The 25,823-nt window shown below is 47.3% G+C and overlaps 1 protein-coding gene across 2 annotated transcripts in view; it reads left to right on the top strand.

The window, feature by feature from the left end:
* Positions 1–408: 408 nt before the first annotated feature.
* The window catches only part of DIPK1B (divergent protein kinase domain 1B), a 110,932-nt gene continuing 85,517 nt past the window's right edge, over positions 409–25,823 (top strand). The window contains exons 1-2 of one of the 2 annotated variants that reach the window (XM_066580241.1): positions 409–634; positions 1,527–2,195. In XM_066580241.1, coding sequence (XP_066436338.1) covers positions 2,133–2,195 — 63 coding nt within the window. In that variant the 5' untranslated portion in view covers positions 409–634; positions 1,527–2,132. Of the gene's footprint in view, positions 635–1,332; positions 2,196–25,823 lie in introns of those variants that run through there. The other variant, XM_066580242.1, reaches the window with a different exon arrangement.

The raw sequence follows: 25,823 nt of genomic DNA, 5'->3' as shown, positions 1-25,823 counted from the left end.
GGTTAATACTGGACATTGTGTATCTGCTGCAGGATGTGCTCACACCAGCATGGACTGCGATTGGCATCTCTCTGCCAGATAAGAGGTTGTGCATCAGCTGAGGTGCAGCCTGCAGTAAGTGACTTGATTCCGTTTTCAGGGACCAGAATCTATAGGAATGCAGCATTGTCAGAGACAGTCTTGCAGCAGCAAAGAAGGGGTGCAGCAGCTGAGGCTGAATGATGAATAAGAGGGGGAGTTTAACAATCAAACACTGCCTCCCATCCTCCCTCGGCTGCACCTGCTCCAGGCTCCCCCCTCCCTGTTCTGCATTTTGTGTCGGAGGACAAATAATCCTGAGAGCTGGAGAGCTCTTTAAAGAGCAGCAGCTGCTGTCTGGACCGGAGCATCGTGCACCCAGCACCCGGGGAGGATAGAACGGAGGCTGGGAACCCACCGGGCTGCTGCTACCGGCCGGGTGGGATTGAGATTATTTACATCATCATCAGCCTGAGCCATCCGAGGAGGAGGAGAAGAGGGGGATGAGCAGACACTGTGGAGGGGGCTGCAACCATGGACCCGCTGCCTGGAGCGCTGTTCATCTGAGGACTCGGTGAGGGGTGAGCAAATAAAGGCTGTCCCGGGAAAATCAAAGGTGACGAGGGCGAGCTACCCGAATACAGGGTGTACCGGGGATGGGGGATGTCCTGCATGTGCATGGGAATTAGGGGTGTCTAGGAAGAGTAAAGGAAATAGGGGTTGCAGGAGAAGACAGTGTATGCAAGCTGAGAAGAGGATATAGGGGGTGCTGAGAAGAGGATATAGGGGTTGTTCGCTTTGTGCCGGAGGAGAAGGTGTAACCCGGGGTGTTCAGAAGGATAAAGGGGTATAGGACATGGAGTGTGTACTGGGTGAACAGAGAGAACAGGTGTCCTTGATCTGCAGAAGAGTTGGAGGAGCTGCAATATCATGAAGCGTGCTATGGGGAATTAGGGGTACATTGGATGGGCAGAAGTTTGGGGTCATCCTGGGTGAGCAGAAGAAATAACAGGTGTTCTGGATGATAATGAAATGATGACATGCCAAGTCGAATACTGCTAATACTAGGGTACCAGGGGTTATCTGTGAAACATAGGGTCATTGTGTAGAATGAGGTTTTAAGGGGGGGATCATCTTTAAGAAAGGGGGATTTTTAAAGAAATACTTCTCAGGGAGGGATGATGGGGTGCCCGGTGTGACCAGGACGGAAACATACAGGGAATTAGGAGAGCAGATAGAACTCTGTCTCCGGGCTGAGCTGGAGAATTTAGAGGAGACCCCAGAATTAATGCACTTGTCATAGAGAGGCTTGTAAGTTGTACCTGCGCTCACTTTGTCAGGACCTGTGTGTCTAGTGTGAGAAGTGCGGGAGTGATCAGGGTGACTACGTAGGAGAGGAAAGGGTGGTGTGGCGAAGCAAATCCAGAGAATCAAGGGGCCATAATTTGCATATATATAAAAGGAGGGCAGGTCATTGTGGCTCAGTGGTGCACCCTTATTCATTACAGTGAAGTGCAAGGAGCCTGCAGTCAGCACCAGAGAGAGGCGCCAACCATAGGGTGACCTTCTGGAGATGGAGGGACCCGGCCTAAAGAAATAGAAAATGTCTTCTCCGTGGCAGCATTGAAATGAACAATAATTCCTTGGTGAGAACTGACGGAGTCCCAGACAGCAGGAGATAAACAATCCCTCTGGACCCGGAGAGAAACTGCCCCCTTTGTGTGCACTGCATCCTGACTGCCTCCTCGGTGACTATCAGAACAACATTGTCTGCTGGACAAGTCAGGGGTGAAACAACCTGATGGCTCCGTCCGGGATGTGGTCCCCCTACGTGAACTTGGAAGGGCTTGCCTGCGTGTACAAATAGGACACAAAGACCCCAAGAGGGCACAGGAACCTAATCTGATGGGTTGCTTCAATGGGCAATAAAGTCCGTCCTTTCGTAGGTGATACCAGTATAGAAATTACTTAATGCAGAGACTTGAGGATCCCTAAACCTGACACTGAAGCTGGAGCCCTGGATGGATAGCGTGATATTTACTCAATGATCAGTAACTTTAGGGCAACTGCACCCTGAACTTCTATCACTGGACCGGCTCCCATGATTTAGGAGGATGAGAAAGCTACGACGGTTGGTCCACATGGTCCTGTTCTGCCCGCTTTCCAAAGGACTTCAAGTAAGTAGCCAATGTATAAGTCCATCACCTGTAACGCAGTGATCTTTTCCTAATCTTCTTCTCCTCATTAAAGGAAGTGTGTTATTTGCTTTTAGCAGAGGTTTTTCCGCCACCTGCTTGGATGGAGAACGCTTTATATATCAGCAGGGAATTAGAGATTCAATGAGAGGATACAAAATAACCGCAGTCACATCCTGTATGTATACATCTCTATACACAGTATCTAATAAGCCTAACGGTGACTCTAATATTAATGGTGATTTGTTGATCGCTCCATGCTGGTAGTTCCGATTCTATACGTCTTGGTTCAGTCGTTTTTAGTCCATTTTTCCAATGATATTTCCCCGTAGAGGCTAGAGAACAACCATCTGCCTGGTTCTTAAGGGGTTAAGAAAAGGAAACTGAACTGTAGTTACATTCAATATCCTCTTCATTAATAATGAAAGAGCAAAGTTGAAGAAATCACAGGCAGATATTAATGCACTTTCACTTCATGGTCCCCGGAGAAGAGTTGAAGACCTTTGTTAGTTAAGATCATTGACTGTTTGCTTGGCATGGTGTTGGACGCCGCTGTCCTCTCATAGACTTTTCTGCTGTGTGATTTTGTTTATGGAGGTTTGTAGACCGTCACCTATATGTACATATGCACTGTATTCCATGCCCTAGCTCTTCAGGTAACATTGTGGATAGAGGCCACCTCTGCGTCTGTGATGGGACCCTTCAGCAAGGTGGGGGGCACGATCTGTGGATGGTCCCATCTTCCCCATTGGCTCTGTGAATCTGTGCACAGCTCTGCTTCTCCATAAGAACCTCAGTGTTAGACAACAAAGGCCGGAGGGAAGCAACCCGAGGGTCACACCACCCTCCTCCTTAAGGCTGTATTCACACTAGTTCCGTCTGATTGCGATTATGGATGGATCTCACACGTGAAAAGAACACATGAATTAAGAATCGCCCGTTATTTCCTATGGGTGTTTGAAAAAAAAAACAAAAAAACATGGCACTCACATGTAAATGTGATTTTTTTTTTTTTTTTTTTTATTTTTTTATTTTTCACCCGAGTATGATGCGATATTTCTATTTTTACTATTGAAACAAAATGCAAATTTTTTATTTTTATTTTTTTACAACCATAGGAATGAATGGCCAATATTGCCCCCAAAATAAAAGACAATAGGGGGGAAGGGACTTGTTATTTGTACAGCGCCGACTTAATCTGCGCTCTTCAGGTAATTTTGTACTCATTTTACTGACCTCAGAAGGATGGAAGGCTGAGTCAACCTTGAGCGGGCTACCTGAACCAAGCGGGGATTGAACCCGCAACCTTTAGGTCATGAGTGAGAGCTTAGGAAATCGCTGGTGTAAATACGGCCTAAGGAGCAGGAGGATACATTGTAAGCTTTTCTTTAAGGCCTGCTCTCCTCTGTGTTTGCATTCGGGGTGAGTATTATAGATAGAATTACCAGTTGGTTTGATTAAGAGGCTGACCACACTGTCTGTCTCACGTATGGACTTCGGAGGGGTGTCCAGGCCTGACCGTGGGTTTCCAGACCCGAATTTGAAGTGTCACACATGTGCATAATGCTCGAAGTTCGGGTCTGGAAACTCGTGGTCAGGCCAGGACACCCCTCCGAAGTCCATACGTGAAACAGGTGGCGCAAAAGACAGTGTGGCCAGCCCCTAACAGAGGAAACATCCGTTACCTTAGTATGAAGCTGAGTGGATGATTGGCTTCGCTATAGGACGCTGTGCAGAAGTGACGTGTTTACGTGTTTTTGTTGTATTCCACTGTAGTCTATGGAAGTTCTTTCTGATGACCGATTGTCCATCCCAGATCTACATCAAATCCACAGACTGATTTCCCTGGTCAGATTCTCAGATACACTTCATGGTATTAGCTTTGTCCATCTTCTGTGGTTCAATGAAATCTGGATGTTTGGATTTAAAAGGGGTCGTCCCAGTAAATATATTTGTTGTGCAGATCATGAATAATTAACAATATTTGCTATTTATGCGCTTTAAAAAAAGAACAATTGAAGAGTTACCATGTTTACTTACATAGAAGAGCGGCCCCTGCATTCAGTGCACATCAGTGTGCATGTCCATCTAATGGGTGGAGTGCTGGGGGACGCACATGCCCAGTCTTCACTGCAGGATCCCTATTCATATTCTCAACATAGGGATTCTTTGCTCAATAAAGAGCGGCCAATACAAATTGCTATTGCTCTGCGTGTCGGGAAGGAGCAGCCTCGGCAATAGTACAGCAAAGGTGGAAAGATGGCTTCTGAGCATTGACTTGTGAGAATGCAAGTACTGTACTATTTGTATCCACTGCTGCAGACTCCATGGTAGTAGTTATCTATCTGCAAGAAAACTGACTAAGAACTGAATGTCTGACTGCCAGAGGGAATAGGAGATTGACCGGGAATTTATGGAGGACTATAATTAAAGCTGCAAGAGCAGAAGAAGGCTGACTGGGAACTTACTAGGGACTACATTTACATTTCCAGAGGTGGAAGGTACAGACTAGGAAATTTACTGAGAACTATATTTACAGCTGCCAGAGAGCAGAGAAAACTGACTGGAAATTTACTGGGGACTAAATTTACAGCTGCCAGATGGGGAAGGAATTGGACTATGAATTTATTGGGGTCTATGCATTTACATCTTCCAGAGGTGGAAAGAGATGGACTATATTTACGGCTGCCAGAGGTGGCAGGAGTCTGATTGGGAACTTACTGGGGAATATATTTACATCTTCTGGAATTGTAAAGAGATTGACTAAGGCTACCACAAGGGTGAAGAAAATCGATTGGGTATCTTCTGGGGACTATATTAACAGCTGCTAGGGGGGAAGCAGGAGGACGATTGGGAACTTACTGGGGACTATACAGCTGTCAGAGGCAATTACTGAGGACTATACTTACAGCTGACAAAGGGGGAAGGAGGCAAACTGTGAAGTTACTGGGCGACTATATGGTTGTACCTTATGTCATGTGATTAGTAACCAGTGGCCAAGACTCCACCTCGGCCAATGGCTATTTTCCTACAGGGGTTGTCTGGAGGCACCCTTAGACATAATAGTAGTACACTCTCATCCTGTACATCTAATGGGGTTATTACTCCATTTCTACTCATCTCAGGTAGATGGCATAGTCTTCCAGGTGTGATCATTCCCTCCCGGGATTTCTTTTGTAATCTTTTTTGGCAGCTCCCATCATAACTGAGGATATTCCAAACCTTCAGTAGGAAGCTTTCTAATTCTGTGATGAAATAGTCTTTTGTATTAAATACAATATATCTCTTCTTTGGTACTGCAGTCTCTTTTGTTCCTGTCACATTTTATCTGACCATGATTGAGTAAATGTCACAGCCTGTGAGGTCCAAATGTCAGGTACTTGGACCTGCTGTGTCATGTGGGAGTTATTTAGTGTACATGAACAGTACAAGTTCCCATTTAGTGCAGAAGGATTTTAATAAGTGGGAAAAATTAGCATATAACGTTTAAAGGGAGTCTATCAGCAGTTTAGACCACTCAAAACTGCTGACCGCACCATACAGGTGACAGGGGAAGAGGTTCTAGTATAACTTTGTTCACATTCATAGTAACTGTGTAAGTCAGAAGTGGAAATTTTATTATGCCACGATTGCAAGTGCCCTGTAGGTGGTCCGCGACATGTGTAGTGCCCTGTAGGTGGCTCCTGATGTCTAGTGCCCTGTAGGGGGTTCCCCGACGTGTAGTGCCCTGTAGGGGGTTCCCCGACGTGTAGTGCCCTGTAGGGGGTACCCCGACGTGTAGTGCCCTGTAGGGGGTTCCCCGACGTGTAGTGCCCTGGAGGGGGTTCCCCGACGTGTAGTGCCCTGGAGGGGGTTCCCCGACGTGTAGTGCCCTGGAGGGGGTTCCCCGACGTGTAGTGCCCTGGAGGGGGTTCCCCGACGTGTAGTGCCCTGGAGGGGGTCCCCCGACGTGTAGTGCCCTATAGGGGGTCCCCCGACGTGTAGTGCCCTGGAGGGGGTCCCCGGACGTGTAGTGCCCTGGAGGGGGTCCCCGGACGTGTAGTGCCCTGGAGGGGGTCCCCGGACGTGTAGTGCCCTGAAGGGGGTCCCCCGACGTGTAGTGCCCTGAGTGCTCTACACAGAACACTCTCCACCCCCTTCACTCTGTTCTTGAATAACAGTTCTAGTGTCCAATCAGGACCCAATTAGAGCGGTCATTGAGAGTGGAGGCATTGGTAAGAAATCAGTGCAGCATGGTGCTTCAGTGCCCGTTGCCTTGCAGCCCTGGGGTCCTGGGTTCAAGTTTAACCAAGGTCAACACCTGCATGGAGTTTGTATGTTCTCCCTGTATTTGCCTAGGCTTCCTTCTGGGTACTCTGGTTTCTTATACAAAGATGAAGTGGATGAAAGTTTATACAGTTAAAACATAACTTTGATGAAGGTAATTACAATTTGGGCTCCTTCACACGAGCGCGTGGTGACAGCGTATTACGCATACTGGTTTTGCACCCGTAATGTGCTGTATAAATCTGCCATCGGCTCTCATGTTGCCACTCAAACATATTGCACAAAATGCGTGAGCAAGAAAGATCGCAGCATGTCTTATCTTTGCGCTCTAATGCGTAGATACACGCCAAGATAGTGCATGGTGATTGGCGGCACGCAGCAAGTTACGTTCGTGTGAACCCAATATACTTTTTAATATGCAGAGTTCTATAGAATCCAGCGTTGCCTTTATCTTGTTCAAATGTGTCTCCCATGTGAAGATATCAGCCAGAATGTTTATTGTGCACCATGTGCTAATTAACCACGGACCGTCCTATGGGCGGTCCATCTCGGCCAGCAGTCAGGGCTCTCTTTCTGCTATTCCGCTAAAAACCACCCCCTTTCTTATCACGTGGCGCCTCTAGCCCCGCCTGCTGGAGACATCATGCGATCCACCTCTAATGCGCTTGCCCATTGGATGGTCCTCAGCTAATTAGCATATGGTACATGATAAACTTTCTAACCGATTTCTTCACATGGGAGACACATTTAAACAAGGTAATGGTAAGGCTGGATTCCTTATCACGGCGCGTATTTAACAATATAATGGGTTACTATGCCAAAATTTAGGCGACAGACTTCCTAAGTAAATCATGCGCACACGTAATTATCCGGCCCAAAATGCCTGCCAAATGTCACCAAACGACGTAAAACCAAAAGTTGCAAAAAGACTAAATAATCCAGTTTACAGCAGCACAAAGATAACGGAGCTAAACTAAACTATAAAGCGCCATGAATAAATGAGCAATCCCATCCAATGCAGACGTTTTCAGATATGCTTCATATATTAGATGTTCCAGTTTCATCGCTCCAATCACAAAAATTGCTGGTATGTAAAAAAGATGGGGGGGGGAAGAGGGAACCCAAACCCTGCCATTCCCTCCTATCTATGCCCTATATCACAAGACGTGATGTGAGGGAGAAGAACGAGCAGAGAAACCTCAAAGCGGAGAATGGTTTGAAATATACTGTGCTGAAAAGGTCAGCTGGAAGTAGGTGCTGCCGTCCAGCCCGCTAGTCGACGACTAAAGGTCACATTAGTGCTGGAAGAGGTTTGAAAGAGCTGAAGCTCAGGTCGGACCTGCCAGTAGGTTGTAACTTAAAGGTGCCATCTGCAGATTTAAATTCCTTACCAGCACCTCTGAGTCGGACCCACCACTTCCGGCTCCGTTCCGACAAGGGGTGGCCGTGTTGGTGACGTCATTGGTGAGGAACAGGCTGTCGGCTCATTATAGTAATTAAGCAAGCCCCTATTTTTATTAGCAGCAATGCAATGATAGAATGAGAGGCTTTTTTAATTATAATGATCTGATAGCCCGTCCCTCACCTATAATGTGACATCTTGCTGGAAGCGGCTGGTCTGATTCCAAGATGCTGGTAAGAAATTTAAATCCCCAGAAAGCCCCTTTAAGTTGGAATGAATTCCAGTCATTAGATATTCTTAAATAAAAATCACCTTTTACTATGAACCAGTAAGGGTACAAAATGTTGAGGTTCACAGACCTCTTCATCAGACACTGGGTTATACATAGGTGGGGGTGTACATATAAAATTACTCAGGGTCCTGATAGCCCAAAAAGCACAAACCATTGGGGGCCAGCGATTTTTGGATGGCCGAGGGCAGCAGAAAATCTTTTCTGTCTGACGAAGAGGTCTGCAAACCTTGAAACACGTACTTGCTGGCTCATGGTAAAAGAATATCTATACGATCGGAATTCATTCCAACTGACGGTGCTGTTGGCAGGCGTGACAGCGAGCCAGTTGAGGAATTTTTTTTATACTGACCCACTTCCTGGTTCCTGCGGTGCTTACCGACAAAGTCCGCATACGACACTGAAATCCAATTCTTTTCACAGTGCTGTATGGATTGCAGGTTCCCTTTAAATTACAGCCATACTGGCAGCTCGTGACGGAGCCTCAGCTCTTTCAAACCTCTTCTACTCTTATCACAATAAAGCAGGGTTACCGCCCTGACAATGGCAACCCCGATTAAAAGTCAAGGGATAGGAAACTTTAAGATATCCTTACAGGAATAATAAATGTCTCAATGCATTTTAGCATTATAGTAAACAAACGGCTCATCGGGGGACTACACTTAGATGACCGCAAACATTGCCAAAAGATATGATGCTAGTATGCTGCGCAGATAGCTTCACAGTTATTCAAGGGTTAATGGCTGCTAAGAACATACATGGAAAAATATATGAAATCACCAAAAGCTGCTAGTATGCTCTGCAGAAAGCTTAACGGCCATTAATGGATTAAAACTGTAATGGCAGCTCGATCCTGGCCGGAGTGCAGTGCTTTTACTGCGGTTTCCTCCCACACTCCAATGTAAGTGATGACAATCTGTGTGCAGCGCTGCTGAATATGTATGCGCTATATAAAAATTGCATAGGCCACCGGGCACTTCATATGAAGGGACTGCCTCCGTGGTGTACCAAAACTGCGATTTCTGATGAAGCTACTGTGAGCCTCCGTACAGGTAACTGCATTCCCCGTCACCCCTCTAGCGCCCCCTGTCTACACTCCCTGTCAGTGGAATTAGCATGCAGCTTCTTCCATCACGAGGCGCAGCTTGTTTTGTTATATTTTGATTTTTTTTCTAGACTAAATAGGTAAAACTTGTCCACTTTCACCCTATAACTGAGTGTGGGTACATGTATACGGCAGGGTTATTATTAGTTGCCCATCTGCAGCCACCTACACAATGGGGCAGTCATTGCAGGGATGCAGCCGTTCGTTGGCTCTGCTGAACAGTAAATGATACGGATGGATTTGCTGTTCTTGCAGGAAGCTTTTCACTGTAAATGTCTGCACCGGTTTCGGGTTTCGATCTGCAGTGGCTGCCGCGACCATCTACAGAATACGGTATATTCATGTCTTCTCCTTTTGTCTGAAAAAGGGTTAAAGAGCGGCTTGAATGCCTGTTGTGCGGCTGTGCCAGCAGCCAACGTACCTACCATGCATCAAGTTTCCTATCGCCTTGTCATCTTCTGTAAGGGTATCCACCAACAGCGGGGTCAAGCGACACATAAAACAAGTCACTCAGCGGCCGTACGGTGTAGTGATCAGGAAGCCGCTATCGCTCGGCTTGGGTTGCCTCTTTTGTCTTGGTAAACGTGATCACCTTAAGAGTGACCCCTTATAAATGTGTGGCTCGCCTGCCGGGTGATGCTGGATGCCGCGTGCCTCATCTTATAGCCTATTAATCACTGCTTGTCCATGAGAGTACATATCTGTCACTGTAACACGCACTTACTGTATATGAACATTGTCCCCGGAGGGCGGAATACAGAGCAGCGGCCGAGGGATCGCCATCCTATCGCAGATGGGACTTTTCATTGGTCATTGGGAAGGTGTCAGCGAGGATCGATATTTATGGGTTTTGCTTCTCAAACCTGTTGGTTTTATTCTATATGAATTTAAAAAAGGACTCCTAGGGCTCTTTTTTTTGCATTGTACCGCGGGCGTATCTCGTGCGTTGGAGCCAGGGGCGTAACTATAGGGGGTGCAGGGGATGCGGTTGCATCCGGGCTCAGGAGCCTTGGGGGGCCCATAAGGCCTCTCTTCTACATATAGGGAACCCAATACTTTGAATACAGCATTATAGTTGGGGGCCCTGTTACAGATTTTGCATTAGGGCCCGGGAGCTTCTGGTTGGAGCATGCAGCAAGTACGCAATGACGTGGACTTGCAGCGTGCCGACCACCCCCCTCCGCTATCCTGGCATGTATGTGTGCATAAGTTCATGCTGCGATTTTTCTTGCACGCGCCTTTCACGCCTGGTGTGTTAGAGGCACAATTGAAAGTCAATGTTGAGCTTGGCATTGCATATTACGCTCATGTGAGAGAACCCTGAAGGTCTATGTGTCATAATTAGAGATGAGCGAACGTACTCGTTTCGAGTAATTACTCGATCGAGCACCGCGAGGGGGGGGCGGGGGGAGGCGTGGCAGAGCGAGGGTAGCAGCGGGGAACAGGGGGGAGCCCACTCTCTCTCCCTCTCCCCCCCCACTCCCCGCTGCAACCCCCTACTCACCCACGGCGCCCCCCGAATCTTTTCACCCTAGTACGGAAGTACTCGAAAATCGCGGCGCTCGGGCGAAAAAGGGGTGTGGCTGAGTAGGTTCGCTCATCTCTAGTCATAATGTATACCGAAAACTGCAGTGCTGACATGGAAGTGATGGAGGGCGCTCCGCTGTTTGCTTTTTATAATATTTACTTTGGAATGAGCTGATATTTCCATAGAGCAGTGGTCCCAACCAGTTGTTTGTGGGGGCAGCGGCTCCTGCTGTACGGCTCTCCATGGGAGTCCTTTATCATATGTACCGGCAGTTTACATTGTAACCGACAACCCGTCCACTAACCAATGCTAGTTTCAATGCACAATACAGATATTTTCACATACAGCATTTTTTCCTGTAATTTCTTTTTTAGACTTTTGCAATAAAAAATAATTCGGACAGATTTCAGCTGCAAGTTAATTAGAAGATACAGGGTGATCATAATCAAAATACCTCTACTCAGAGTTGTCTAGATGGACCTCTACTGAGTGTAATTGAGCCAGACTTGGTAACAATACTATCCAGGATATGCAGGAACGATCCCTGTGAAAAAAAAGTTCACAATGGCTGGTGGCAGCCATCTTGAATTCTGCCCAAGAAACTTCAATGGAGAGGGGGTCATGGGATACATGATTTAAGGGTAGAATATTATCATTTATTTTCAGCTCCTGCAACCATTTTCCATTTATGGCTGATGTCCTGTTGAATATTAATACAGTTATGTTACATTTTGTGGTATGGACACCGCTATCCACATGTCTGTTTAGATACCAGAAGATGCTGGTAACAGTCCAGGACAGTGTTGAGATCATCCTGTTTTTCGGTAACAGAAATTCACATGAGGTGACCGAGGCTTACAATGAAGAAGACCCAAGTAGACAGTCAGTGAGTGCAGGAACCGTTAGCGGACTGGTTCAGAAGTTCATGGAGACTTGTGGAGTCCAAGCCAAACCGAGAGCGAATGGATCACTGGTCGTCCGAGCGGTGCTTATGATCCCCAGATGTCGACAGCTGTTTTCAAGAAGAGTCCACAGAAAAACATCGGTAGACCGGCCGTGGAGCCCGGTGTGAGTCAGCCAACTCTTGTAAGGATCCTCAAGACACACAAGTAGCGCCCATACAAACTGCAGCAAAAGTTATGTGAAGATGACCCTGATGGATGCTTGGAATTCTGCCAGTGGGCATTACAGATGGTTTGTTTAGGTATGAGGCACTCAATTCTAAGCTGGGTTGTTAACGGCATCTTCTGGTACCTGAAGAGACATGCGGATAGCGGTTTCCATACCATAAAAGTTAACTTCATTAATACCCAACATGACCTCATCCACAACTGGAAACCGGTTGCAGGTATACAAGAACAAACTATACCTGTCAATGTCTGATGAAATTCTACCCTCAAATCAATCTTATGATCCCCCCCCCCCCCCAGCCCCCTTTCCAATGAATCTTCTTGGGCTCAATCCAAGATGGCTGACACCAGACATTTTCAACTCCCCCTTTTTTTCTGCATTTCCTGGATAGTATTATTACTAAGTGTGCTTTGGCAACATCTCTGAGTAGGGATACTTTAAGAGTAGGGATACTTTAATTATGGTCCCCATATATTTAACATGCTACAAAAGGTACGATCACACATTGCCGAGAAAATATAGGCGTGGATTTAGGTGCAGATTTTCACGGTGGAGTTCACTCGTTGTATGAATTTCGCTGTAAAAATATACTGCATTTTCGCAACCAATAGAATCTGCTGTAAGTGAATGGGGTTTCTTAGCACCCCATTCACTTACATTGTACCGTACATTGCTGCAGAATTTCGACATGAAACACTGCTTTCTTTAGTGCTCTTTCTTGTCATGTGTTTTTTTTTTGGGGGGGGGGGGGGTCAGCGGCTGTTCTTTTTGTAATTTCCTCTGCTATAGAGGAAGTACCTGCCACAGTACATAAGGAAGGCTCTGGCCCATCTCGTTCTTCATGGGTGGGGTCAAACTGTTTAGGACCTCCTTCTCCACCAGTAGTAGGAGATTGTAAGCCAATAAGAATGGCAGAGCACTACACAATGGGGCATGCCACCCTTCTGTGGCACATTCACCATCCAGCTCATGGCATTTTGTTTGGTGGAATAAAGCGCAGCATTTTCAAGGGCTTGTCTAGTTGTATATTATGCATAGCCCATTAGGATAGGCCATTAATAGCAGATCAGGGCAGGTTGGTCACCAGAACCTCCGCCATTTAGCTGGTAGCTGGGCTGGTGTTCTTGTGCACTGAACTGATTTCTGTAGGTGTTGTGGTCTAGATGTGGTTTCAGCAGAAAGGACATGTATACGGTTGTCCAGAAGCGGCTCTGGCAGGAAAAAGATGTAGATGGAGGTCCAGAAGCAGCTCCGGAAGGAAGGAGACTTAGACTGCGGTCCAGAAGCGGCTCCGGCAGGAAAGAGATGTAGATGAAAGCCTAGAAGCTGCTCTGGCAGGAAGGAGATGTAGATGGAGGTCTAGAAGCGGCTCTGGCAGGAAGGAGATGTAGATAGAGGCTTAGCAGCGGTTTCGGCAGGAAGGAGATGTAGATGGAGGCCCAGAAGCGGTTCTGGCAGGAAGAAGATGTAGATGGAGGTCTAAAAGCGGCTCTGGCAGGAAGGAGATGTAGATGGAGGCCTAGAAGCGGTTCCAGCAGAAAGGAGATGTAGATGGAGGTCTAGAAGTGGCTCTGGCAGGAAGGAGATGTAGATAGAGGCCTAGAAGCGGTTCCAGCAGGAAGGAGATGTAGATGGAGGTCCATAAGCGGCTCCGGTAGGAAGGAGATGTAGATGGAGGCCCAGAAGCGGCTCCGACAGGAAGGAGATGTAGATGGAGGCCTAGAAGTGGTTCCGGCAGGAAGGAGATGTAGATGGAGGTCCATAAGCGGCTCTGGCAGGAAGGAGATGTAGATGGAGGCCAAGAAGCGGCCCCGGAAGGAAGGAGACTTAGACTGCGGTCCAGAAGCGGCCCCGGAAGGAAGGAGACTTAGACTGCGGTCCAGAAGCGGCTCCGGAAGGAAGGAGACTTAGACTGCGGTCCAGTAGCGGCTTCGGCAGGAAAGAGATGTAGATAAAAGCCTAGAAGCGGCTCTGTCAGGAAGGAGATGTAGATGGAGGTCTAGAAGCAGCTCTGGCCGGAAGGAGATGTAGATGGAGGCTTAGCAGCGGTTCTGGCAGAAGGAGATGTAGATGGAGGTCTAGAAGTGGCTCTGGCAGGAAGGAGATGTAGATAGAGGCCTAGAAGCGGTTCCAGCAGGAAGGAGATGTAGATGGAGGTCCATAAGCGGCTCCGGTAGGAAGGAGATGTAGATGGAGGCCCAGAAGCGGCTCCGACAGGAAGGAGATGTAGATGGAGGCCTAGAAGTGGTTCTGGCAGGAAGGAGATGTAGATGGAAGTCCATAAGCGGCTCCGGTAGGAAGGAGATGTAGATGGAGGCCCAGAAGCGGCTCCGACAGGAAGGAGATGTAGATGGAGGCCTAGAAGTGGTTCTGGCAGGAAGGAGATGTAGATGGAAGTCCATAAGCGGCTCCGGCAGGAAGGAGATGCAGATGGAGGCCAAGAAGCGGCTCCGACTGGAAGGAGATGTAGATGGAGGTCCATAAGTGGCTCCGACAGGAAGGAGATGTAGATGGAGGTCCATAAGCGACTCCGGCAGGAAGGAGATGCAGATGGAGGCCCAGAAGCGGCTCCGACAGGAAGGAGATGTAGATAGAGGCCTAGAATCGGTTCTGGCAGGAAGGAGATGTAGATGGAGGCCCAGAAGTGGCTCCGACAGAAAGGAGATGTAGATGGAGGCCTAGAAGCGGTTCTGGCAGGAAGGAGATGTAGATGGAGGCCTAGAAGTGGCTCCGACAGGAAGGAGATGTAGATGGAGGCCCAGAAGTGGCTCCGGCAGGAAGGAGATGTAGATGGAGGTCCATAACCGGCTCCGGCAGGAAGGAGATGTAGATGGAGGCCCAGAAGCGGCTCCGACAGGAAGGAGATGTAGATGGAGGCCTAGAAGCGGTTCTGGCAGGAAGGAGATGTAGATGGAGGCCTAGAAGTGGCTCCGACAGGAAGGAGATGTAGATGGAGGCCCAGAAGTGGCTCCGGCAGGAAGGAGATGTAGATGGAGGCCCAGAAGCGGCTCCGACGGGAAGGAGATGTAGATAGAGGCATAGAAGTGGCTTTGGCAGGAAGGAGATGTAGAGGTCACACCTGTGTAAATGAGCCCTAATAGCCAGGACCTCATGAATATGCTGGCCCACTGCCCTGCCAGGGACTGCTGGAGCCGATGCAGGAAGCTACAGTTAAATACTTATGTTCACAGGAAATACTCCGCTGTGCCTCATAACTGACCGACCGCTGGAATCACCGAGTGTGTCGCCACTTAATGCTGGCCCTCAACCGGGGCATCTGACCTGTTCCCTTTAAGCACTAGAATAGTAGATAGATGTGCATCATCCGCATGACATTCTGCTTACTAACACCCGAACAGAGGGTGCTAAGTACATCCTGCACCCTGCCTCTCCCAGCTGGCAGCCCAGGATCTCCGGGGTGCAGGGAGCCGCCTGGCTGATGCACAGTAATTCATTCTGCAGAAGTTTGTTGGTTGCATTTCAGCGGCGAGCCTCCGGATCATCATTCAGAAGCAATTCCTAGAGGATTAGGCAAATGAAAAGCTCGCTAATAAAAATGATGTCTGAGTGCCATATAGTGTATATTGATTTGCATAACAGTGACACAGAATGGATTGCTTTGTAAAACTGCTACAATGCACATAAGAGAGAAGAGACCCCCAGAGTCAGGCCGCCGGCGCACCGCATTACCGGCAGAGAGGGCAGTGTTTGATGGTGCCAGGTAGAAAGCCTCAAGTCGGTCTCTTCTTTATCTAAGCAAATCTAGGAGCCCAGAAAATGCAACACTGTTTACAGGAGCGACTTTCTTATCTAGTCACAGGAGGGAAACCCATCGTATCGGGCCCATTCGTCAACAGCCGCTGCAATAAAGTGCCTTCTTCAAGCACTTTCTGCAGAAGCAGCCATTTTTATGGATCTTCCCCGTGATTCATGAGCCGCTGTGATGCCAGTGAATTAGCAGGCTGGATATTACATCAGTTAAAGGGAAGTCTGCATGAGGATATATATTTTTGATGAATTGCGCAGAGTCCCAAATCAGAGGTTGTGAATACCGCGATTAGTATAAAATCTGCAAAATATGACTCCGCTAGAAGCCCTGAAAATGTCACCATGAGTGCAGCCATTCATAATCCTGCTGATTTCCTGTTAGCGCTCAGGCGCCCTGACCTCACATCACCTGCGGCTGCATTGCCTGTACTGAGCATGCTCTGCTGTGCCGCATTGTGAGAGATGTGTTTGCAGCAGGTGCCGTACCGTCGTCTGATTAAGAATAGAGAAATATTAGAATACTATGCTGCCCAACAAGTATCAGCCTTCTGGATGCAGCTCTGGATGTGACTGGAGTACGGACGAAGTAGTGAATGACCTGCTTGAGAGAATTTGGACTTTATATCGAGGAGAAATTTGAAAAATGCGTAAATAAGATAGATCTGATTCACCACTCTCTCTATAAAGGGTGTCCCCAAAATTGACTTATCACCTGTCCATACCTGATAAAACTTGTGTTCCCTCTCTCCTCATCATTGCAGACTTACTGCACAACCCCGCAGTGAGGAGGAGACTGAATGGCGCCATGGTCGAGCATGGGCAGTGCCACTTCATTCATCTTCAGCTACTTCTGTCAGTCTCCATGTCACTTCGAGTTGTACAGTGAGGAGGGGAGGGGGACATGGGATCCCATCCCGAGATCAGTGGTGAGAGCCCCGCTGATCAGACTTTTATGGATAGCTGATGGGTCAATTTTGGTAATAACCCTCTTAAAAGTATGTTCATATATCCACGGCAGAAGGCACAATGCAGATTTTGATGTAGTTCCGTGTAAAAATGTGAATGTGTTAGCGTGTGTTCACACAGGCAGTTTATATTAGGCTGTATATATTATATATAGTTTATAGTAGGCTGGCACCAAGCTCGTTTCATACAGTGTCACTTAACATGCGACACGCGTGTACTGGGCACATCGGGAATGGGTTAACCTTTTCCAATCCACTGTCTGACGTCTAAAGACATTCTGATTTGAAGGCTTTACAGCTCCGATGTTGGAGGACGTCCGGCAGGGTATTCTTACTGTAGATTACTGGCCGCTCTGTTGTTAGGGGCCTCTCCAGCATGTCACATACCGCAGTACTGGCTCTAGCCAGCAGATGGTGCCATTGTATAATGGCAGAAAGAGAAAGCCCCCTAGGAAACCCTGAATCCAAAATTGGATTGCAAAGGGTTAAAATCCCATCCATAATGCTTCTACTGTCAATCCTGTGTATTTTCTGCATCTAAATGCCTCATGCTCACGGCAAGTCCGGATTCCAGCCCTGACTGCGGTGAGTGACACTCTGTACCTGTCTTTCCCCGGCTGTCTGTTCTGCGGATGCTCCATACGGTTTGCTTGCGGACATGCACAGTACACATTTTTTTAAAACTCCTGCTTTTCCCTCGGAATCCGCGGCCCGTCGGAAATGTCAATTGCGGACGGGTCGGACGGCTTCCGTTGACTTCAATGGAAACCGTCCGTGTGGGAATCGGAGGGGAATGGAGCAAGCTGCAATTTTTCATCCGCGAGTAGAAGCCGCAATTGGTTTCTACTTGTGTGCGTGAAGAAGCATGTAAGGAGGGTTATCGCTGCGGAACCTGGAGGCGGATGCCAGCCTTGATTCCGCAGCAACAATCCGCCCGTGTGCATGAGGCCTAATTCTGCTGCATTTACGGCCCGTGTGGACATCCTCTGAGGCTTCTTCTATGTGATATTAATTCCACATTGGAAACATTCAATCGTTTCTGACATGGATTTAAAATCCATAATCTGTTGCTCCACATGCTGATTACCCCATTCATAGGAGCTAATCCACTGCAGATTGCATGCGGAATCCGCATCAGGAATTAACAGGTCACTTGTTTACGTTTTATGAACTACGCCGCGGTTTCCCATTGAACTCACCTGGATGCTAAATTGGCGTAATTTCCAAATCTTTTGGTGCGAAATTCACATTAAAATAAGCTTTGAGGGACATTTACTGAGACCAACATTTCAAATGCAAACTTTACCAATATCCCTGCCGCGACACAATACGCCTAATACATGCGGCAGCGCACGGCTCTTCGTATATTATGCGCATCTCTGCTCCCCTCTGTGCCTACACAGAAGTGTAAGCCAGATCCAAACTGGCGTTCATTTCCGGTATAAATTATACCGGTTTCTGCCATAATTTATACATAAATGTGTCGGCCTGGGCGCAAAACGTAATTTTTTTTTAATACGCCACAAGCTGGCGTGAACGGTGATACGAATATCTCCCTTTATGTACGGCCTTAGGATACAACAAAGTCCATGGTCGAAGAAGAAAGAAATCCACCGTGAATTTCTGCTTGGATTCGCGTATTGACTACTGTGGATCCCCATGCAGATTAGTCTCGTTGCACAGGGCTAATCTGTACGCGGAAAACCCAACATGGATTCCACATCCTCAACGCAGATTTCATATTCGCACACAGGAAAACCTGCGCTGTAAACCCTGCGGGAGGGATGTCCTTCCAGATGAATGGGAGACTCAAATGATACAAATTTGCCATGGATTTAATGTGGAATCAGCGCAGATTCTGCGTCAAATCCACCGTGTGAGCTGAGCCCCAGAGGGCCACTATTTGTCTCCCTACGTCAGTTTGTGTCCCTCGGACTCACTTGTGCGCTCCTCCATTTCTGGGTATATGTCCGTGCTCAAATATGTCGGTGCACTCCAAATGGTTTGGGCCGTGTCGGGCGATCTATATCTCAGCAGGCGAATGACCCGTGTAGCGTGCGTCCTCTCAGGTCATCCTCCTGTGTTATACCAAATTGTAGGACGGATCTTCCCAGTGTGCAGACCCAGCTCTAAGGGGACGTTCACACAAAATCAGACTGAAATCGTAAGGAAATAAACATATTTGAAATAGCTTTATTTATACATGCATATATTTAAAAATGGGACAAAGACTCGGAGCCAAAAAAACCATCGTCCAATTTTTTTATTAGATTTTCGGACTAACATTGCCCATTCAAGTTTGTGGGTGCGCTCATGAACGGATCGCGACTATGATCTATTTTTATCACATGAAACCATGGGAAAAGTGTACAGAACCCTCCAGCTTCTTCTGGATACACAACAAATGAAAGCTGCATAGAAAAACTGCGTGAAAGTCGCACCAAAAAAGAAATGCCCGTGTGTATACCCTGAAGCTGGTCGCTCACGGGCGTTGGGTTTTTTGTTTGTTTTCTTCAGTCCTGAAAAATTGGTCTGATATTTATGGAATTTTCCTGAACAACTTTCATCTGATTTTTTTTATACGCATTTAAAAAACACGTAAATGTCCCAGGTGCGCAGTTCTTGGTTCTCCATTTTTTTCATGGTCTTCATGGCTACAGTGTTATCTGTTATTATAAACACAGCCATAGATTGGAATGGATGAATTTCATCTGGAAATCGCAATAAAACCAGGCACGCTACATTTTTTTTTTCCCCGGACCGTCCATCTGATTGAAAAATCGCCAGTGTGAACATAATAATTTCATATTTCTGATCGGTTTCGGTCCTATATTTTTTTCGGTTGGAAAATCGGACAAAAAAATCGCCAGTGTGAATCTCGCCTTATCCCGACGCCAGACGTTCATCAATACCCTGAGCGCTCCACATGGTGACGAGATCAAACCTGAGCAGACCGTGCCGCGTGATGCGAACAGAGAGGTGGAAATGAGTTCTTCTTCCGTGCTGAAGTACCTAATTACTGTGACAGAGCTATGACACGCAGAAGGGGTCAGCGGAGCGCCATGTGTCACTCTGAATGGCAATGCCTCGCCACGTGTCTGGAATATTTCAGACTTCATGGACATTTAAGTGTTCCGAAGACTTTGCTGCGCTCCGTCCTGCTACGGGTGACTGATAATGGTGTCAATATTCTTAATACTATCTCTTTAGCTGAGGGTCAGTAGCTGAATAACAGCAACATCCTTCAAGTACCGACCGAGTCCAAGGACCTGACAGAAGATTAACCCAGACAGTTGGCCATGTTCTCCGATGAAACCTTACTGGTTTGTGAAAGCCTAGCAGTCGTGTTTGATTCAGGCGCTTGGCCAAGTGGGAAACCCGAAATACACATTAGTTAATAAGAAGCTAATGCCGCTTCATAGCGATGGTCGTATCTGCCCATTAGCAACAGTGGAGGCGTTCTATTAGGTGCCGTATTTGGTGGAAACAGGTGTACCGTTAAAAACAATTGCGTTATCCACCATTGTAGACATGACATCTATGCAAAGCATCCGGGCAGCCGGCCAGATCCTGGGAGTTGGAACAGATGGACAGGCTATAGACCACCCAGACATCACAGTCTCTGCGGTAACAGATTTTTCTTCATTACCACCAAACCTATGGATGTCGTATATTCAGCCAATAATACGTTGTCTTAACTGCAGCTTAAAAGCCGCCCTGGTGGCTGATGGAGAGCCAGACGAGCGGCGTAATTCATGTGTACCAAGGATTGAGCGTGTCATAAAAATGTAGAAATGGCGCAGAATTACAGAGCACATAAAATAATGTCCAGTAGAGTGTGGAAAAGAAGGATGTGAGCAAATCAAAGCATTTCAACAATGCCGTGCCTCACGGGCGGCCGTATTAATGGGATTTCGCAGAAGCCTGTTCTCTTTTTGGATGGTGATGTTTTTTTCTTTGCACCACCATGGCCATCTTCGAAGATCTGTAATTGGGATTTTCCGAGTCCCATGCACGCACTCTACTATGGAAGTCTATGGGAGAGCGTGAAAAGAGTCAGATTTTCGTGCCACGTGCCGACTTCAAAGGGGGGTTGATAGTATACAAAATACATCCCCTGTCATGTCCCCTAATGGCACTATAACTTAGGCTATGGTTCTGTGCGGACATAACAGGTTCCCTTTAAGCCTTCGCCGAACAAGGCCAACATTTACATAATGAGAGGAGTACATTTTGTAAAAAATGTTGATTTACTTATCTTCTGTTGACTCCTAGGCGCATCATGCTTTGTAATCTAGTCACACCCAAAGCTGCATGTTCAAATGTAACGGTTTACTCTAAAGGGCTTGTCCAGTCGTAAACTTTTGATAGCCTATACTCAAGATAAACCCGCACTATTTTACTATTGATGACTTATCGTCAGGAACGCCTGTCAATCAGCTGTTCGCGGGGCTGGTGTGCTCTAATCCACTGAGCTGATTTATGCAGGAAGCAGACAGCTCTGTTTCCATTGCAGTGGCCAGATTTGGTATTGCAAGCCAAGCTATCATTGAAGTAATTGGAAACTTTGCCTGTAATACCAAGACTGGCCACTGCAGTGAGAACGGACCTGTCTGCTTCCTGAAGAAATCGGCTTAATGCATGAGCATACCGACCCCATGAACAGCCAATCAGTAGAGGTCCCATGTGAGGGACTCCCGCTGATGTACTATTGATAACTTATCCTGAATATAGGCCTTCAGTAGCTTACAACAGGACACCCCCCTTTAACCAAAGTGCAGTTTATTATGGAAACTACAGTCTATTTCCAAGAGCTTTGTAAATGCCGCTCTGTGAGAAGCCTTTATAAGCCATGATGTAACATGGGGTCCGAGCAAGAACTTGAGCTTAAAATTCAGTAAGCATTAGATGTAGACTTAAAGGTGTTTTCCGGGACCCTAATATTGATGGGTTCAACTTTCAGCATAACTGCAAATCAGCTGCTTGACGAGACTGTGGCACTTGGGTGAGTGCTGTGGCCTTTTCATAGCCTACAAGGTACAGCCCGATACATCTTGTAGCGGAGGTGCTTGATGTAGCCGCTCAATACCATTCACTTATTTGGGACTGAACTGCTCTCAGGCCATCTGACAAATGAACGTGACGCCACCTGCCGGGGAAGAGGCCATGACATGTCTTCAAACAGCTGATTAACAGGGGTCCTCGGCAGTGGACCCCACCGATCAAACATTGATGACCTATCCTGAGTCCCGGAAACAGAGCATTATAATATCTTTGTAGATGATGAGAGATAAAAAGGAGTGGATCTATCCCAGTACAGGCACGAGGTGCGGACTCATAGGTGCGGTAGGAATGAGTCTATCCTGGTCCTCGTTGGAGGTGGAAAGGCAAGAGTGGTATATGCATAAAATGATGGGTACAGCCAACCTAGGAGACGTTCAGCCCGAAGGTAGATGTATATAGCGAGTAATTGTGTAGACCTGCACCATTCCGTGCTATAATAACTTTGGGCATAGTGGTGGCAAACTATCCAAACGTACGCCCTACCACCAAGCGTGGATTACACACTCTATGGTGATTTGGAGTGGAGAAAAAGTGTTCAGCTGACGAGACGGTAACCTGAAGTGGTTTGTAAGAAGACTATGGGCGGACTGGACGGGGTTGACAATGCGGCAGCAGCCCGAAGGGCAAAGATGCACTTCTATTTTTTCCCACTGACTCATCCGTTCCCACATTGATCCGACATGAAGCGGGATGGTGATGGGACACACAGGACGGGACCACATAACGCTGGTTTGGTTGTGCTACGTAATATTCCAGCCTTTTCTTGGTAAACACCTGGCAAATGTGAAGCGGTGCCCATCAGGTGACCGCTTTGGGCTAACCACGGCATAGCCGCAATAGTCGGGCATCAGACGGTCGGATCTCGGTAGTTTCAAGCGCCAGGTATAACCTCATATGGCAAAACTCGAGTGGCATCTCAGGAGGAGTGTTACTAACCCCTCAGCAGCGTCCTACCAGTAGGGTTTTCTTTCCTTCTGGTTGAGCCGTGAGCCTTCCCTATATACCCCAACATCACCTCTCACGATAACTGTGGTCCCCGGGGCGTAACACCTCCACGCTTTGCCACACGCTTAAATGACCCGTAACCCCTCAACACACTACGACACATTATAAACCGCACATACAGAAAGGCGCTATGTAGCGAGGCTATCCCGGCATTCCTCTTACGGTCGTGCTGGATAGGTACAACTCTACATTTGTAGTAAAGATTTAGCAGAGATGAGCAGCTGCTACACCAACCGCAGCTCCACTGATGGTCCTAGCTAGGTACTGGGTGTTCTTACCATACAGTCTCCTATAACTGCTCCTTTCTACCCACGGGCGCTGCTGAACCTTGTCCAAAAACGAAGGATCATGATGGTATTTTCTGACGGAATGCTTATTGTGAAGCCATAAACTCAACGCATTTCGGTGCAAAACCAGCATCTCCGTCGGGTCGATTAAAATGCAAAATCACAAATTTAAAAAGGAAAGTGTGGGAAAATTACTTTCAGAGGGGACAATGGAAAAAGTAGGCATATATAGTAATGTTAAAACCATCTTGAAGGCAACCTATCATCACATTTTAGCCCCATAAACTACGTTATGGGGCTCAAAGGTGATGGAACAGGTAGTCTGGGGAGATGTGTTACATACTCACCAGGTGACCTGTTCCTGCACTGTCCCCGCAAAGTTTGTACTTGACTCTGCACGTTCATCTCCCATGGAGATGAATGGGAGATGTGCACACAAAGTCGAGCTGCTGGCGCATGGGAGCTTGTGGGGACCCCTTTGCAGGGGCTGTCCAGTTGTAAACTATGGATGGCCTAGCCTCAGGATAGGCTACCAATATAAATCATCAGGGGGCTGTTACCCAGGACCCCTACCGATCAACTGTTTGCCAGGCCGGTAGGCTCATGCACTGAGCTGACCGCTCCTTTCCCACTGTAGTGCTCAGGCTTGGTATTGCAGGCAATATTTGTATTCACTTCAATGGGAACTTTGCCTGTAATACCAAGCCTGACCACTACAGTGGGAAAGGAGCTGTCTGCTTCATGGTCCATCAAACAGATGATCAGAGGGGGTCTAGTTGGCAGAACCTCACTGATCTGTGGATTGTCCATCAATAGTTTACAACTGGGCAACTCCTTTAATGTAGCAATGTTAAAATATATTGCTCTATTTGCTCATTTCTTGTTTCTGTTGACCCTTCTGACGGAATGTCCTTTTCTGACGCTTTTCCTTTCTTACATTTTATTGTGATTTACAATTTTAATCAACCTTATAAAGGTGCTAATCCAACATCGAAACGCCTTGTCTCTATGGATTTACGGTAAACCTTCATGGTTGGAAAAGCTCACCGTGATCCCTTGCTTGGGCTGGAGGGGACTATTCTGGGAGATGGTTTATCATACCACCAAGTGTTGAATCGTATCGTGGCACTGGAGATGTGATACTAAAGATGGCGTCCTCGGGTCTTCAGTCTCCTGCCTCACCAGACACCTTTTTGGCATGGTAGCAAATATCCTAAATTTCCGGTAAACATCAACCCCTGATGAACTTTGTGCACCAGCAGGCGCAGTATAAACTATACATCATATGCAGCCCTTATAACCTTTAGTCCAGTTGGCTGGGTGGTAAATCCTACTCTATGGGGCACTGCCAGGCTGTAACGATGGATCTTCGAGAGTGGCACAACTCCAGCTATGGTGCAACTGTGGTGCCTTCACCTTCCACCATTAGTCATTCTAATCTTAGAGAAACCTTGAGGTTCCTTGGCATCTGCTTTAAGAAACCCTGTAAGTGGCGTAGCAGTGCCTCTCCATTCGACACTCCGCTGCTATATTCTGAGAGGATATTAAGTATGAATACGGAAAATGCCTGATGCTGAAAGTCACAGGAGATATAAAACGGCATTATTAGATTTCATAAATGTGTCCTTCTCCTGAAAAGTTCTCCTGGCATCGGTACAGTCAAAGACATTTCAATCAGTTTACTAAATAGACCCCAATGCATTGAATTCATTACGTCTAGTCGACATTTCGCCCGTGTGTGCTGCATGTGTCAGCTCTCTTCTTCTCTCCTAAAAGGGTCCCCAGCATATTTACACACTAATAATATTTTAATGGGGCTCCATTTTTCTTCAGTCACCTCCTTGTCTCCCAGAGGTTCTCAAGAAGGTTCGTCAGCAAACCTCCCAACAGCTGCTCGCCTGTCAAGTCTACCTGGATGATTTGCAGAGGGACCTGGTGATGTCGCTCCGACAGTCCACCGCGATAACAGGCAGGTGCTGCAAGGTCGTCGTATCCCTGAGCTGATGAAAGGAGCCTCATTGCGCCGTTAATGCTGAACACTGAGTTTAACTTTTGCTCCTGATGTGAATTGCCAATTCTCTCCTGACTCCCACGCTGCCTCCAGGCATGACTGGGCCACAGGATTTCATGGCAAAAGAGAATCGCTGGGAAGTGGTGAATGAGGGTTTATTAAATGCAAAATTAAATCTGTAGACGATGAATTAACGAACAGAGGGCAACGCGGGATGTGGATGCTCGTTGAAGAGGAGTGTGTGATGGGGGCTCAGTAAATGGCCCTTAAAGGGGTATTCTGGGACTTTTACTATTGATGGTCTATACTCAGGATAGGTCATCGATAGTTGATCAGTGGGGGTCCGCCACTTGGGGTTCCTGCATGTTAGCTAATTTTCCGATCCACTGTCAGTGCAATGGGCCGGAAGTGTAATGGATGGCTTCACTCCACATTGCGGATATGTAACAGGAGGCATCGCTCCCATCGATTTGAATGGGAGTGAAGCTGTCCATTGCACTTCCAGCCCTGACCATTTAATGACTGTCAGCGGGCCAGACGATCAGCTGATCACCAAAGATCCAAAGTGGCAGATCCCTGCCAGGCAAAATATATCCACTTGATATGTCTGGCTGCTCAGCTCAGGAAGATCGCCTAGACTGGATACAACGGTAGCAAAGACTCACCTGTGAGAAGTGTTAGGTCTATAGAGACGTCCGACCATTCACTGACAGCTAGCGTAGCTTGTCAAGGAAGCCTTGATGCTATTGTGAACGTAGTTTTCATCCCAGCTCCAAGGACAACGATTTG

Source organism: Eleutherodactylus coqui, chromosome 10, assembly GCF_035609145.1.
Source record: "Eleutherodactylus coqui strain aEleCoq1 chromosome 10, aEleCoq1.hap1, whole genome shotgun sequence".
Taxonomy (NCBI): Eukaryota; Metazoa; Chordata; class Amphibia; order Anura; family Eleutherodactylidae; genus Eleutherodactylus; species Eleutherodactylus coqui.
Note: the sequence above shows the minus strand (reverse complement) of the source record. Positions and strands in the feature narration are given on the sequence as shown.